The sequence below is a fragment of the Lepidothrix coronata genome, unplaced genomic scaffold, assembly GCF_001604755.1.
Source record: "Lepidothrix coronata isolate B3197 unplaced genomic scaffold, Lepidothrix_coronata-1.0 Scaffold73, whole genome shotgun sequence".
In the NCBI taxonomy this organism is placed as follows: domain Eukaryota; kingdom Metazoa; phylum Chordata; class Aves; order Passeriformes; family Pipridae; genus Lepidothrix; species Lepidothrix coronata.
This window is the reverse complement of record NW_016690253.1, coordinates 3,806,270-3,822,483: the sequence shown is the minus strand read 5'-3', so window position 1 is coordinate 3,822,483 and position 16,214 is coordinate 3,806,270. Positions and strand designations below refer to the sequence as shown.

Here is a 16,214-nt window from a genome sequence, read left to right as displayed (position 1 = left end):
CATCTCTGGGGCTGGTGTCGCTCTGGTGCTCACATGGCTCAGGCAGGATCCGGGTCCTTTTCCAGCGGCTCCTTGAAATCTGTCCCAGTGTCTTCACCAGCCGCTTGTGTCGGTAGCAAGTTCCCCCTGGATGCGAGCGGTGCCGATGGAGCGCTGCCGGCAGATGTTGGGAGGGATCAGCCTCGTCCCTCAGGCTGCCTCTGCACTGCCAGATGTGCAGAGAAACGCTGCAGGGGAGAGGGAGATGCTGAAAGTCGGTGTCTGACGAGGGCTTTGCTCATCATCCTTGTGCTTGGTTGGAAATGTGTCGTCCTCTTATGACTGGCATTCCTTTCCCAGATTTCCTTTACGTTCTCTGGATGCTCATAGTTGAGTCACTCCAGAAATGCAGGGCACTTCCACCACTTATCCAGTCCAGGGAAGGGAACGGAGCTGGGGAAGGGTTTGGAGCAGCAGAAGCAGCTGAGGGAGCTGGGGGGGCTCAGCCTGGAGAAAAGGAGGCTCAGGGGGGACCTTCTTGCTCTCTGCAACTCCCTGACAGGAGGGGGGGGTCGGGCTCTGCTCCCAGGGAACAAGGGACAGGAGGAGAGGGAACGGCCTCAAGCTGTGGCAGGGGAGGGCCAGGCTGGAGATCAGGAGGAATTTCCTCATGGCAAGGGCTGTCAGGCATTGGAAGGGGCTGCCCAGGGAGGTGGTGGAGTCCCCACCCCTGGAGGTGTCCAAGGAAGGACTGGACATGGCACTCAGTGCTCTGGGCTGGGGGACAAGGTGGGGGTTGGGCACAGGGTGGATTTGATGATCTTGGAAGGCTTTTCCAACCTCAGTGATTCTGGGATTCTTATCTGTATCTTTTTGTAAATTAGGGATTTTGACCCCATAGCTGCTAGACATGGGAAAACTGCCAGAGGGACAGGTCGTGTTCCTCATGGCTTTGGCAACTGGTTGCCTCGTGTTTGTCCCTGGTGGTTTTATTGGGTAGAGCTGCACTTAACAAGTGAGAGCTGTCAGGGTAGGGAGTGACCTTGCAACAACCGTGAAATCAATAAACAAGCAGAGCCTGTCCTTGGGGAACTTGTGCTGTTTGTTTTAGACCTACGTGAAGGAATCTTGGTGTTGGAGCAGGGCAATGAATCATTACACTAATAAATAAAGTCATGTCACGGCACTGATAACACCGTTTTCTCCGTGAGTTTTGCAAAGGGAAAGTCGATCAAATCTTTGATCTCCAAAGAGCCTCCAGAAGATTAAAGTGGATGAACTATAAATTCCCAGAAGGAAGGAGATGTGCTTTCCACTTGAGGCCTCGCTAATATTTGTCTGGAATTAATTTTATGAACTTTCAAGTCCTTTCACACGTGCAGTGAAAGACCAAAGTGATCCAAGCTTGTAAGCCATGGTTGGAGGGAGGTTGCTCCATCCCCTTCCCGGCTCTTCCAGTCCTGCTCATCTTGGTACCCACAACAGGCTGCCTTTGATGATTTATGAACATCAGAAATAACCTGGTTTCTCCCCTAAAAGCTTTTTCTGTAGGAGAATTTGCTTTCAAGTCTTCTGCTGTGAAAAAGGAGGGTTTGGGACAGGGCAGAGCTGGTTCCATATGGGCAGAGGAGAGTGATGGCTGTGCCCAGAGCACAGAGCCACAGGGATGGAACATGGGAGGCCACGAGCAGCAAAGCTGCTTTGGTGCCTCTTTGTTAAAAAACCCAAGAAAAATTGTGTGAGACAGTGCAAAGCCATCGGTTGGATCCTGTCGCTCCCAAACATGACTCCGGTATTCCAGGGGCTCCTCCTTCAAGGACTCTGGTTTCAGCCCTCTGACCCGCCTGACATGTTTTATGATGGTGTTTGCTTCATTTTGGTTTGTGTCCCCCACACACGGTGCCCTGGAGCCAGTTAGAGCAGCCGGGGTCGTGTCCTGGCCGAGGTGCCGGCCTGGCTCCCACCCCACTGTCCATCTGTCCGTCCAGCCTTGGGACACTGTGGGGCATTGCTGGGGGCTGATGCCTGTCCCAGTCCGGGGATCATCATCTTTAAGCCACTTTCCTGTCCGTGGCATCAAACCCAACATTTGTTCAGCTTTAAAAACTGCCACGAGTTTTTCCTGCTCCTCAAAGACCAGGATTATCCCTTTTACTCTCTCTATTTTTACTGTGTTTTTTTCTCCTCTGTGTTGCCAACTCCACCTGTCACATAATTCCCTTTAGTTCCCTAAAACCTGACTCTCTCCAACGCCTCTCCTTCATTTTCCCCTCTCCCCCTCCTTCCCTTTTGCCCTGGTGTATTTATGCTGCTGTGGAACCGCTGTTGCTCCCAGATGAACAAATCATTCCGGAGCTGCTAATTAGCAACAGTTGTGCTAAAAGGAACGATCAAGAATGTTAAATTAGTCCACTTTTAAATAAACTGGGTATGAAATGTTAGATCTCAATTCCCAGAGCGTCAGTAAAAATGCTGCTGGCTCTTTGCTAACCAAGCCAAAATCTGGGAGTAGCACGGTTGTAACTACAGAGACAATTCCGTGCTCTTGAGGTTATAAATAATGACAGAGCATTTACAAAGCAGATGTCAATAGGACTCTTTAAAAAACATTGTTTTAAACAAAAAAAATAGTTTCTTTTTCTCCTACTTTCATCTCTGTTCCCAGTTAGATCCCTGCCGGGCTGCTTTCCTGGTTTCTGGGTTTTTTGCTTTTTGGGTTTGGAGTTGTTGGTTTGGGTTTTTTTTTCCCCCTTCCTAGATTTTTTCGTACTGAGCTTGGTGAGAAACATGAGGGATTGTTATCCAGGCTTTGATTCGGAGCAGGGCAGCTGGGAAGAGGCTGAGCAGATGGCTGTCCTTAAGCTGACAACAATTTGGTTCCTACTACTTTGGCAGTTCTTCCTGCTGAGGAAAATCCTGGAGGAGAACTCGAGGGCTTCAGTGCTGCAAAAGGCTTTTGGTTGAAAGGAAAAATAAATTCTGGGGGAGGAGAACCTCCTCCCAATCCCTGCTTCTACCTGGAGCTTTGAAAGTGAGGCACCACCTACTGGGTCCAGAGTTTCACCCTCTTAGGAGTCACTTGGTTGTTTTAGGGCAGGTTTAGGATGGTTTTAGGATGATCTTTGGGTGGTCTTGGGATGCTTTTTGGATAGCAGGTAGCTGATGCCAGAGCCTTGCTTTTTAGGGTGGTTTTAGGGTGATTTTAGGATGGTTTAAGGGTGGTTTTAGGTTAATTTTTGTATGTTTTTTGGGTGGTTTAGCAGGTAGCTGATGTCAGCCTGGCTTTTAGGATGGCTTTTGGATGGTTTAGCAGGTAGTTGATTCCTGAGCCTGGCTGGAGGTGCCTGGCTCCTACTGGACTGCCCCGATCCTGCAGGTGCCATGTCCCAGCCATCCCCCTTCCCAACCTGGCAGCGCCCACCATGCAATGGGACTTTTTTTTCCCCCTTATTTTTTTGATATCCAGATCACAATAGCGACTTTTCCTGCTGGCTTCCTCTCCTGTGGAAAGGGCAGGTTCGTCCCTCTGCCTCCAGAACAATCGGTGCCTTTGTGTCGGCCCCGTGCAATTCCCAGAGCCCCGGCATTCCCAGAAACGCAGATGGATGCAGGGCGATAGAGCCTCATTGTGCTGCGAAACCATGGTGATGAGCACGCAGTAAATACAGAACATTTCCTGGATCCTGGAGCGCGGGAGACGCTCCCAAAAGGAAGGCTCACCACGGAGTGCTCGCTCTGACTGATCTCCCCCAGAACTTCCCTGTGATTTCCCCCTGAGTGGGAGAAAGGGGGGAATTCTGATGATGTCTGAGTCCTTGGGGATGATCTTCATCCCTTTCCTGGGACGTTGCTGTCAGTATTTGTTACTACTGTGATAAAACTAAGGCTGCAGTTTATTTACAGAGCCTTATCCACATGTTATTCCCAGGCTTATGATAACAGGGATTTGTATAAGGTCTTGTACCTTAAATCCCAGAGCGATGTTTAGGTGCTGGTTCCAGCACTGTGACAGCACTTGCACAAATTCCCAGAGAAGCTGTGGCTGCCCCATCCCTGGAAGTGTCCAAGGACAGGTTGGACAGGGCTTGGAGGAACCTGGTGTAGTGGAAGATGCCCCTGCCCCTGGCAGAGGGTGGAACTGGATGATCTTTAAGGTCTCTTCCCACCCAAACCATTCCATGATTCTGTGAACTGCTGGAGTCCAGAATTCCTCACTGACCTCTGCTATGTTGCTGTCCCAGTTGGATGTTAAATATAAAAAGCAATTAACTTGCTGGGAGAGGTACAAGTCCAATTGCATGGTGGCTGGGATGAGGAATTGTCCTGGCTCACAGGGTTCACAGTGATCAGTGTGTTCTGACCCATCTGCAACCTCCGTTTGCCTCCTGGCCTCTCCTCTAGCCCTTCCAGTTGGGATCTGGATTGTTCCAGAAGAAACCCTGCTTCATTATTTGGATGTTTGTGAGGCTGTGATGAGGTGCTGCTGATTTGTTCCATCCGTGGAGCTCCTTCGGGGGGGGGTGTTTGTCCTTCCCTGGTACCTCCTGTCTGGTTCAGATAAGGCGGCGGGGTGGCCACTGGAAGAGTTTGAGTTGCTGGGGATATTCAGGAGGCTTGAGACGAGAAGGAGTTCTCTGCTCAGTGTCCCCTCGGTGGCATTTTCAGACAGTTGCACTGACTGCACTTGTGGGTGGACGCAGAGCTGTCCTGATGTGGATCCTGGGTGCTCCCACAGGCTGTGCTGAAACTTGAAGTGAACTCCTCAGCCCTTCCCGCAGCTGCGCGTCGCACAGGGCCCGGCGTTATTAGAAGTGACTGGTGATTCCGTCTGAATTCCACTTCTGAAAACCGGGGCTTTTCGGAACGCCTCGGGTCAAACACTGAACTTCAGGAATCTCAGATAGTTTCTTGTGTTACAAAACAGGGCCGGGGCTAACGAGAGGGGAGCAGATGTTCCGGCGGGGCAGGAATGTGGCTGCAGCTGAGCCGCGGGAGCCGCGCACCGAGCGCTGCGAGGGCTCAGCTCCTCCGGTGCTGCTGAGCCCTGCCCGAAGCCTCAGAGGCTCCACTGTCTGTTTGCTGGGGCACGTGCAGCTGAGCTGGGGTTTCTGTGCATAAACCAGCTCTGGCCACATCCAGGGAGGGCTCTGTGGGCAGGCACGAGTTGCTCAGCACATGCTCCAAGCCCGTCCAGTGGCTCTGAGCCGAGGAGCTGGTGCAGAGCTGGATCACATCCACCTTCCCAGCAGGCAAGCGTGGCAGCTCCCACTGGGATCCTGCCCCAGCGACTGCAGGAAGCCTCCTCCTGCAGGTTTTGGGCTGAATAAGCTTGTTTCTCTGGGGGCAGGACTGAGAGGGGATGTCACTGATCCACGCGGGTATCTCCAAGGGCTGTCAGAGGAGGGGGCCAGGCTGTGTTCAGTTGTGCCCAGCGACAGGATAAGGAGCAGGGGCCATAAACTAAACCACCACAAGTTCCACCTCAACGTGAGGAAGAACTTCTTTCCATGGAGGGTGGCAGAGCCCTGGAACAGCTGCTCAGGGAGGGTGTGGAGTCTCCCTCTCTGGAGATATCCCAATCCCACCTGGATGTGTCCCTGTGTCACCTGCTCCAGGTGACCCTGCCTGGGCAGGGGTTTGGACTGGATGAATGAGGTGTGGGGCTGCCTGTTTTCAGGAGGGCTTTGTTGGCCTTGATCTATGGAGGCACTGTTGGAGCCGTGTCTGACCCTGCTCCCACGAGCAGGGTTTGGGGCAGTCCCTTCATGGGTTTGGATGGACAAATACAGGAGTTGGCTGAGCCAGGTCATGCTTCCCCATGTCCCAGCTGCTGCAGGGAATTCACTTGGGCTTCCCAACAGTGGTGGGGCCTCTCTTGGGTTTCCTTTTTCCCTGCCTTTTCTCCCCCTTTTTGTCTCTTCTTTCTCCCTCTTTTAAAATTCATCCAATCTTTCTATGAGTGTGGGGGGGCATCTCTCTTGGGCTTCCCCTTTCCCCCCCTTGTTCCCCCTTTTCCTTCTCATTTTTCCCCTCTCCTTTTTCTCACTCCTTTTTTCTCTTCTTTTTCCTCTTCTTTCTCCCTCTTTTCAAATTCGTCCAGTCTTCCCAAGAGTGGTGGGGTCTCTCTTGGGTTTCCTTCTTTTTTCCTCCTTTTTCTCCCTCTTTTTTCCCCTTCTTTCTTCCCCTTTTCAAATTCATTCAACCTTTCCAAAAGTGGTGGGGTCTCTCTTGGGTTTCCTTTTTTTTTTCCCCTTTCCCCCCCTTTTTTTTCCTCTTCTTTCTCTCCCTTTTCAAATTCATCTAGTCTTCCCAAGAGTGGTGGGGTCTCTCTTGGGTTTCCTTCTTTCTCCTCCTTTTTCTCCCTCTTTTTTCCCCTTCTTTTTCCCCCTTTTCTAATTAATCCAATCTTCCCAAGAGTGGTGCGGTCTCTCTTGGGTTTCCCCCTTTTTCCCCCTTTTTTTTTCCTCTTCTTTCTCCCCCTTTTCAAATTCATCCAGTCTTCCCAAGAGTGGTGGGGTCTCTCTTGGATTTCCTTCTTTCTCCTCCTTTTCCCCCCTTTTCAGACTCATCCACACAGGAGTGCATGTGGGTGCACAGAGACAGATCCTTGGATATAAATTCCACGCTGTTCCGTGTAATTAAACCATCAGTTCCCAGGCAGCTGCTCAACACTACAGAGGTTTTCCATCCAATTAGGCAGAATTACGTATGGGAAGGAGGAAAAACATGTCAAGTTCTGCAGGGATGAGGCAGTCCAAGAGATTTCCTCCCACCTGCCCTCGATTCCTTATGGATACCCGTGGTGGGAAGGGCGCGTTTCAAGCATCCAGCAAACAATTTGGGAGAGCCTCTCGTAGGCCGGGTTAAAACCTTGCTGCAGCACCACTTGGGAATCATTTCTGCTGGAATTCATGACATATGTTAGTTGTTTATCTTAGTGGGATGTGACTAAAAATGTCAGAGTGTTTTGTGTTAAGCAACAACCGAATAAAACAAACAAAATAAAAACACAGCTGTAATACCACGCTTTAAATTGTTGGGTTCAAATATGTGGGATTGATAAAGTAAGCAATAGGGTGCAGTGGTGTATAGAAAATCAGCCTTGTGAGTCCAGCCAGAGCCAAAAAAAGCCTTGAGATAGTGCTGTTGTTTGTCAGCTCTGTTGAAGGACCCAGTGCTTGGAATCCAACCTAAACGCCTGAAGGGAAACAAAAGGCACATCATCTCCTTCCATAGCCAACGAGAGTGTGGAAAATGAAATATGAAGGCCACAGGTTCTGGTGTGAACCCCAGGAACTTGGCTGGGACTGATTATGTGGGAGCGAGTTGAGAAGGGTGGGGATTTATGTTTGATTGGCTTTTTGTGTTTTTGAGGAGGCAGTGCAGTGTTAGTTTGCCAGCAACAGTGGCTCTGTAGTTAATTGGGAGCAGGATTTTGTCTTTGCTCGTGACCACAGTTGTGCTGTGGTGTCCTTGCACCTACTCAGCAGAGACTGGAGATGGTTTTTTAGAGCCTTCATGGTACCAGCAGGTTGTCCTGGTGCCTTGCCACCGATCCCAGGGTGGATCTGGATGGGGTGGAGGAGATGAATCAGCTTGGTTGTTCTTTGTGTGCTATAGTGATTCCCATTGCAGTGAGTAAGGTCACCTCAGCCTTACCCAAGAAAGCAGCAAGGAAGGATTTTCAGCAGAGCTCTGGATGTTGGAGAAACAGAGTTGAGGAACTGGAGTGACTGGATCCAGCCCTCTTCCCCTAAACAGGACCAGCACTGTGACAGAGGTGACAACAGCAGAGGTGACAGACCTCTATAGGACAATTTCTGTTCCAGCCTGGTTCTTCTACAATCCTGCACCTATTTTTTTTCCTCATTCCTTAGGAGACACCCAGGGCTGGTGGGTCTCCACGTGCCCCAGCACCTCCCTTCAGACAGCACCTGATGACCTTTGAGTCCCATCATCCTTTTTAAGATGGAAAAACCTGTTGAATGCATGAGAGCAGCTACATTCATCCTCCTTCTGTCCTTTCCAGCTGGGGGGTTGCTTAACATGGCACCTTTACCTGGAGCAGGTTGAAGACTGATGGTCCCTTAGGTCTGTCTCTTACACTTCAGTTCTGATCATCTTGAACTGCAGTAAGCAGATTTTTTTCCCTTGAATATGTGTAAAAATCAGGATAAACTACATCCCAACCTGCTGTCACTGTTGGCATTATCTCTGTTTATTTGTTTTCAACTATCCTTAACAGCTTGACCAGGTTATTCCCTGAAGAGTCTGGGTTGTGTCAAGGCAGGCAAAAGTCTCTGAGTATTGGCAGGAGAAAAAAAACTTTTCTCAACAACAACAGCAACAACAAAAAAAAACCCTGTTCCGTGATGAATATCTTGTGTCATCTGAAGCTGCTTGAGAGGAGAGATTGTGGCTCTCTGGCATCTCATGTCGCTCCAGGGGCTCCAGGGATGGCTTGGGATGAGCTGTGCCTTCTCTCCGTGTGTTTTCAGACCGATGAGCTTGAACTGGGGTCTGGTGTACGGGATCAGAGGAATAGGGAGGGAGCAGGCTACTGATCCATGGAGCTCCTGGAGCAGCGTCTGCTCATCTGCATGACACATGGATGGAGGCTTGTCCTTTGGTGGAATGCAAGGAGGGGAGCAGGGAGGCAGCACAAGGCCACTCTTATACCAAAGCCACCACAAGAGAAGTGATTCTCAGCCCTTGGTGTCGGTGCACAAGCTCTGCTCACACCCTTTGGCCAAGCAGCCCCAGAAGTGACCTCAGTGTGGGACAATTCCCCTGGAGACGTGGGAAAAGTCCATCAAAGAGCTGAAGAATTGTCTCAAAAAGTGGATGTAGCCAAGGGAGTGCCTCTGGAGAGCCCAGAATGAGCTGCAAACTCTCCTTGATCTCCCAGGCTGGAGGAGACTGGCTTTGGGAGCCTGGCTTTGGGTGTGGGGCAGCTCAGTCCGGCACAGGGGTGGGGAATCAGAACTGTCAGCCATGAGTTGGCTCTGAGCCATTTTTGGGGACTCAGCAGCCTGTAACTCCGGAGTGGGATGGGGCAACCACTGAGCAAAGGCTGCTGAAGTTTTGGGCTGTGTCTGTGCTGTGCAGGTGGAGCAGCAGGGAGGGATGTCCCTGGGGGGCCATGCTGGGAACTGCTGCGGGAGGAAGGACGAGGAGGGAGTGCTGGTTTATGGGGTGCTGGTTTATAGGGTGCTGCTGTGGAGCTTCTCAGTGTTGGATGTATCCAGAAACAGACCGTTAAGGCCTTTTCACATACAAATTTCCAAGAGTTTTGAAACAAGATTGAAACAAAAGCAGAGAGAGAGAAGCAGCAGTGGTGGTCGAGGGAAGCTGAATGGCCCTGGGCTCTGCCCTACACAGGAACACATCAGGCAGTGCTGTTTCATCCTTCCCCTGCTTTCTACAATGAGTTCCCTCTGTTTTCTTACAGAATGTATTCCCTATATTCAGATTTGTTGAAATTAGTTCTAGCCTTGTACTGGAGCATCACATCCCTGATTCGGGTCCAACCTGACAGTATGGGCAGCATCTTCCCTCCACACTTAGCAGAAGACCTCCCTTCCTTATCCCACCCCTCAAAAAACCACTCTGGCAAGGCACACCAGGAGTTTGGAGTAGCACAGGATATGTTTTACTTCTGGGATATTTTCCTTGATCTATAATTTATCATCTTTTCTAAATATTCTGGAGTAATAATGCCAAAGCTGCTCTTCAAGACCTGTTACCTTTCTGCCTGGAGTTGGTGAAGCAGCACTTTCTTTTTCAGGGAAAGAGAAAAAATTCCTCTTGTTCCAGTGTTTGTATCACTGACTGATAGTTCAGTAGGGTCCAAGAAGCTTTCATCTGGATACACCAAATTTCCTGAAAATGTTGAAAACATATTGGTTCCAAACCTCCCCCAAAGCACATGTTCTAGATTAAGCATGTGTTGGGAGCTGACATCCCTCTCTCCCCAACTCCACTGTAATCTGGCATTAATAAGGCCATGCTTAAAAATATTTGAAAAGCTTTACATATCTCCTACCCATGAGAATGAAGTGAATGTCACTGCACTGCTGCTGTGAAGGAAACAACTGAATTTTGGAGGTTTGACCAAGTGGAGGGTTTTGATCTTACTCATTGGGACAATTTACATCCACGTCAGCAGGAGGTTTGTCATCACTTGAAATCTCAGGTAACTTCTCTTTCCACCTTAGTATTGGTCAAATAGGGATAGAGGGGTTGGTTGATGGGCAGGATTTATAGAATCACAGGATCACTGAGGTTGGAAAAGACCTCCAAGATCATGGAGTCCACCCTGTGCCCCTTCCCCACCCTGTCCCCCAGCCCAGAGCACTGAGTGCCACATCCAGTCATTCCAGGGATGGGAACTCCACCTGCTTCCAGTATCTGAAGAGGCTGCAGAGAAGCCAGAGAGAGACTCTTCATCAGGAACTGGAGTGGTGGGACAAGGAGTAATGGGTTCGAACTGAACGGGGGGAGATTTAGGTTCAATATATGGAAGAAATCCTTCCCTGTGAGGGTGGGGAGGCCCTGGCACAGGTTGCCCAGAGAAGCTGTGGCTGCCCCATCCCTGGAAGTGTCCAGGTTGGATGGGGCTTGGAGCAACCTGGGATAGTGGGAGGTGTCCCTGCCCATGGCAGGGGGTGGGACTGGATGAGCTTTAAGGTCCCTTCCAACCCAAAACATTCTGTGACTCTATGACTTAACAATTTTATGTGTATTTTATGAAGGACTGAGAAGTGATGTGACAGTTCTGGGTGATGCTGACATCTCAGTAATCACCAGGATTTTGTCTCTGACTGTGTTTGTAACCTGGGATGAAAATAATTTCTCAGTACCTCCACCCTCTCATCTCTCAGGGCAGAACAGTAATGGAAACAGGGATGGCTCACTTGAGTTATCTGGTCTTACATATACCCCAGACCAGTCTGGTGCTTAAATAAGAAGATTGGTGATTATTCCATAATAACTTAGTGCCAGGAAAATAGACAAGGGACACCTTAATAATCCCAGGGGGCAGCAGTGAACTCTGAAAACAGGTTGGCACAGCCTGCAAAGGATGGATGGACACCTAAAAATGGTGGTTGCAGCTCCATACCTTCTCCAAACTGGAAGAACACCTTGAAAACATCAATTGGTGTCTGTTCTAAACCGAATGATGCAGCTAAAACATGGTTGTGGCACTGCATGACTTCATCCTGCTCTTGGCAACTGGGAATTCAAGCACATTCAGCAGCCTCTGTAGGTATGTCCTTTGTTTGACTGATTTCTATAATAGTCACCCTTTTATAGGTTTTATATAAAATAAGTGTAATTACAAAGATCTGTTCCCATCAGTAAAACCAGTTTGAACTGTTTTGCAGGAATTTGAACTATTTCTTGTTAATCCACACACACACAGCTAATAAGGGAATGCAGGGTTTTTTTTAATATCCTATTTATATCAGCATATGTCCTAAAGAAGTTTGGGATATTTCTGTATTTATAGTAAATCATAGCAGTGTGTAGCGTGAGGAAAGAGAAATCAGGGGGGGGGGAGAGTAAACCCTATTAATCTTTATAAGAGAAAACATGTCACATGTAATATCCTTGAGTTGCATCACCATCTGGTTTTTTTTTCTGAAGCCCTTGGAAGTGGTCCAGCAGATGGTAGGGCTGCTGGGGCTGGAACCTGCTCCCTCAAGCATGGTTAGATGTCTTCTGCTGCTTGCTGGGCCACAGCTGTGGGTTTGTGCACCAAAAACTCATCTCTTGCAAATGTTTTCTTCAGCTCAAAGTGAGAAGTCTGTGTCTGAACCCACTGTGCTTCTGCTAGAAGTGATTTGGAATTGTTTGGAGCCTTCCACTTGTGGTGGCTCTGCGGGATTCCAGGGGGGCTCTTCTGTTTGGGTTGGGGTTTTGTCATCATATAAAGTTGTCCTTTCCTGCTTGTACCTTTCCCTCAAAGTTTACCACTCTTGCTGGCTTGCTATTCCCTCCTTTTGTGTTATCCTTCCCTTTTATTTCCCAACACGTGTGGAAAATAAGCTTTTGGAGAAGTCCAGCTCTGGGATGCTGCTCAAAGCCAGGGTCTCCAAAGCCCAGTGTGCAGCATTCCTGCTCTCACCTTGGCTGGGGAAATCCCATCCTGGGATGGAGAACTCAGCTGGCAGAGGATGGAGCTGACCTGAGTTACTGCAGCAGGAGTCAGAGGCTTTTCCCACAGGAAATCCAAGGAAAGGGAATATAAATGTTAGGAGGAGATCAGGTAGCTTTTAAACATTTCAAGTCAGACCATAGCCTGCCCCAGAGCTTCAGTAGTTGGGCAAAAATAACCTCCCAGAGGGACTGATAAGCTTTGGAGAGACATTTCAGCAGTGACCAGTGACACCAGGTCACTTCAGTGACTTCTTGCTCTGAGACAGAAGATCCCCTCCAAGCCTGTGCTCCTTCTCAGGAGCCTTCTCATTTCCAACTGGATGGTCTTGGAGAGCAGTTCACACGTGTGAGGACGTGCCTTGAAGCCCTGACAGGTCTTCTCCCTCTGTGCCCATCACCAGAGCCTTTCCCAGCGGTGCTTCCACCCTTTCCCAGCTTTGATGGCTCGCTTGACCACTTCTTGACCATCCCAGGAGCCCTTCTGTGAAACTCTTCTCATTTCAGTTCACCTTTCTGCATTAGATGATCAGGGTTTGCTGTGTTGCTCCCAGGATTTTCAAACCCGCTCCCTGAGGGGCAGCAGGATTTCCCCTTGTCTTTCAGAGGTGTTCCCATTCTAGGATTGTATTTCTGCCTTGCCTGGCTGAGTGACAGCAACTGAGCATGTGCAGGTGTTGTCCTGAGGAGCTCCATGATCCAGCAGAGCAGTTTATTATTTCCCATGTATATATATTTTATAGGACTATATATTTGGTATGACTGAACCTCATTCCATGCTTATTATCCTTCAAAGCCATCCAGCCTGTCCTCTCTGCTATCCCAGTCCTCTTCTGTATTAACAGTTCTGGTCCACTTCCCTCCCTCTGGCAAAGCTAAAACAAGGGAGTGAACAGAGCTGACAGCTCCTTCAGGGAGGAATTAGAGTTTAAATGTAGATTTAATTTCAGCTGAAAGACAGGAAATGTAGAAGGGGAATGGTCTTCCCTGGGTCTGGGGTCTGGTTTGACCTCAAAGGTATGCAGACAGCATGTGGAAAGGGGGTTGGAAGAAGGCAGGATTAGTGGGAATAAGGGTAGAAGTCCAGAAGGATAACTCTGCTTGGGTGGCTGTCATGTTTGATCCCGGCAGTCAGCACCAGGAGCTGGATCTCCAGGACATTCCTAGTGGATGTGTAAAGGGATTCCTGAGGAATGAGGGTGACACAGGAAAGGTGCACTTAAGGTTATTTCTATAAAGAAGGGCAGAGAGGTGCCAGGGAGCAGCTGAGGCCTTGGATTACTTTCAGATCCCATCAGGACAGGATCAGGGACACCTTCCACTATCCCAGGTTGCTCTGAGCCCTGTCCAACCTGGCCTTGGACACTTCCAGGGATGGGGCATCCGTTATATTATAACAGTATTATTTGTGTTCAACCACTGCAGCATTTAACAAGCTTTACTGCTTAAATATTGGGTTCTTGCCTCTGGAAAACCTGGCAGAAAGGATTTTTTAATTATAATTTTTCTCCTCTGCACATCAGTGTTTGGATAATGGGCATGAAGTCAAGTTTTTAAGCCTTGCGCCTCAGCACCTTTTGTTCTGAGGGAGCATTGATCTGAAATTTCCGTGGCCCTCAGCTTCTCAGACTCAGTAATTTATTACCATTGTGGCCTAAATTGAGCAAGAGCTCATGAATTGAGCTCATTTTGAGCAAAAATGAGCAAAACTTTGTCTTCTGCTCCATGAATTGAACCTTCAGCTCCGCGCTGCAATTAAATCCCCCACCCTCGCTATTGGGAGGCAAACAGATGCAAACCCCAGAGAGTCAGAAGCTCCCAAGCCTAATAACACTGGGTTTTCCCCCCCCCCCCGTGTCAGGAGTATTCCCCGTGTTTGTCGAAAGATTCACTTGCAGGGCCGTAACATCTCTCTCTGCCGTGCCTGGAACAGATGCGCGTGTTGTAATATGGACTGCGAACATTGACATCCCATGTGGTTCTCATTCCTCCCATTCATCTTTGAAGCTAATTGGTTGCAGGCAGCCCCGATGTGTCTGGCTGGCCGCAGCTATTTGTACTTTCACTCTGGTCGTGGCGCTAATGCTGTGATATATGGAACATGAAATAAACTCTCGTGACTCCGAGGGCTGCGCAGGCACAGGCACTCCCCTCTCGCTGCCTTGGGCTGAGGGGCGGGGGGGGGATTTTTAAAGGACTTTTTTTTTTCTTTTCTCCTCGCTGGAAATGTTGTTAACCAGCTGGTGCCTCCAACGAGGGCTGGTGGAGCTCGGGAATGGCAAAAAAGGTGGAGCTCGTCTGCCCTGCCTAGGTCTTGCAGTTTGTCTGCTCGTGGTGGAGCTGCTGGTGTGGCTTCCCGGTGAGATCTGGGCCTGGCATTGCTGGAAACCCACGTGTTGTCCCGTCTGCCTGTTTTAATAGTGTGAAGATTGTAAAAAAATTAGATTGTAAAAAAATTGGATTAGCAGAAACAGTATTTTAAATCATAGAATCACAGAATGGGTTGGGTAGGAAGGGATCTTAAACTCATCCCATTCCACCACCTGCCATGAGCAGGGACACCTCCCACTATCCCAGGTTCCTCCAAGCCCCGTCCAACCTGTCCTTGGACACTTCCAGGGATGGGGCAGCCACAGCTTTTCTGGGCAACCTGTGCCAGGGCCTTCCCACCCTCCCAGGGAAGGATTTCTTCCTAAAATTTATCGATAATGCCTTTTATAGATAATCCCATAATTTTCCCATGACTCAACAGCATAATGTAGGGAAATTATTATTCCTGTTAAAAAGGCATCAGTGATGTTGCCGGGTATTTCTCTGATCCTTCCCTCATCTTTCCTTTTACCAACCATGGAAAAATGGCACTTCTGTTGGGAATTTGCCTTTCTCCACCACCTCAGGCTCAAAGCAACCTCGTTACCTTCCATTCGTTATAATTCTATCTCAGTTAAAGGTGATTTCAGTCATCAACGTGTGCTAAAACCTGGGTTTTAAAGGGATTTCACTGATGAACAGCGAGGGAATATTTGGGGAATTTTGCAGTTCATTCCCATCCGTGATTAATTCTTGGGGAAGCAATGGAACATGTTTCACACTTCAGCCTCTGCTCAAAAAGTTCTGTCTTTTCTCAGCTTCACTATAAATATTTTCTCTTCATGCTAGGGAGCTTTGGGTTCCTATTGTTCAAAACAGCCAGTTCATAATAATTCTTTGCTTTTGTGTTTTTTTAGTATTTTGTTCTTATTTTTAAACAACTTGGCTCACAAGGAGTCGGCAGGGGGTTGGACCAGATGATCTTTAAAGATCCCTTCCAACCCAAGCCGCTCTGTGATGCTCTAATATTTGGGTTACTGCTCTCAGCTCAGACCATTCCAGTGCAGCTTCATGGGCCACAAACTCATCCATTGTCCACTTGGAAAATAAAATGGCAATGGGGATTTGCTCCACTGAAATGATCCCTAAATTTCACTAATTTTCTTCTTTTTTTCTTTGTAGGTCCAAGCTCAGTGAAAAACAAGAAAAAGGGTAAGTTTGAGTTTTAACTTAATTTTCCTTTCTGTGTTTGTCACCCAGCTGTGAGTTCTCTTTAGATAACACAAAGGAGAAACCAGTAGCAGCTTCCAGCACTGGGAAGGGCAGGGATAACACCCACAACACCCTTAAAACTTCCCTTAACACTGAAGGAAGTTAATTATGTTCTATAGAAGTAATCCTGAAGATGGTGTAATTAGAGAATGGAGTAGAATTGAGTCATGAACCAGCATCAGGAGCCACTTGCTGTTTGCCAGCCTTGGCTTTCATCCTGAGCCTGCCAACCAGCAGCCTGGGGTCCCCTTCACACCCACCAAACCCAACAGACACACTTTGCATCCCGCTTTTCCTAACACCTATTGGTGGATTGCTGGGATTTGGGTTATTCAGGAGGCAGCCCTGTGTTTCTCGGATTGCTGATGCCATCCTTGTCTCTGTAGGACTCCTGGGGAACATTTAACACTACCAGGGGCTTGAGTGAGTCCCAGGATCCGAGTTGCTCCATCAGCTTTTCCTCGTAAACGTGCTGCAGTCTCAGTTCCAGGGAA

At 48.8% G+C, this 16,214-nt stretch overlaps 1 protein-coding gene across 2 annotated transcripts in view; it reads left to right on the top strand.

The window, feature by feature from the left end:
- EDA (ectodysplasin A) overlaps positions 1 to 16,214 on the top strand; it is a 65,467-nt gene that overhangs the window by 39,665 nt on the left and 9,588 nt on the right. For both annotated transcript variants that reach the window (XM_017819352.1, XM_017819351.1), the window contains exon 3: positions 15,631 to 15,660. In XM_017819352.1, the coding sequence (XP_017674841.1) occupies positions 15,631 to 15,660 (30 nt within the window). The remainder of the gene's footprint in view (positions 1 to 15,630; positions 15,661 to 16,214) is intronic.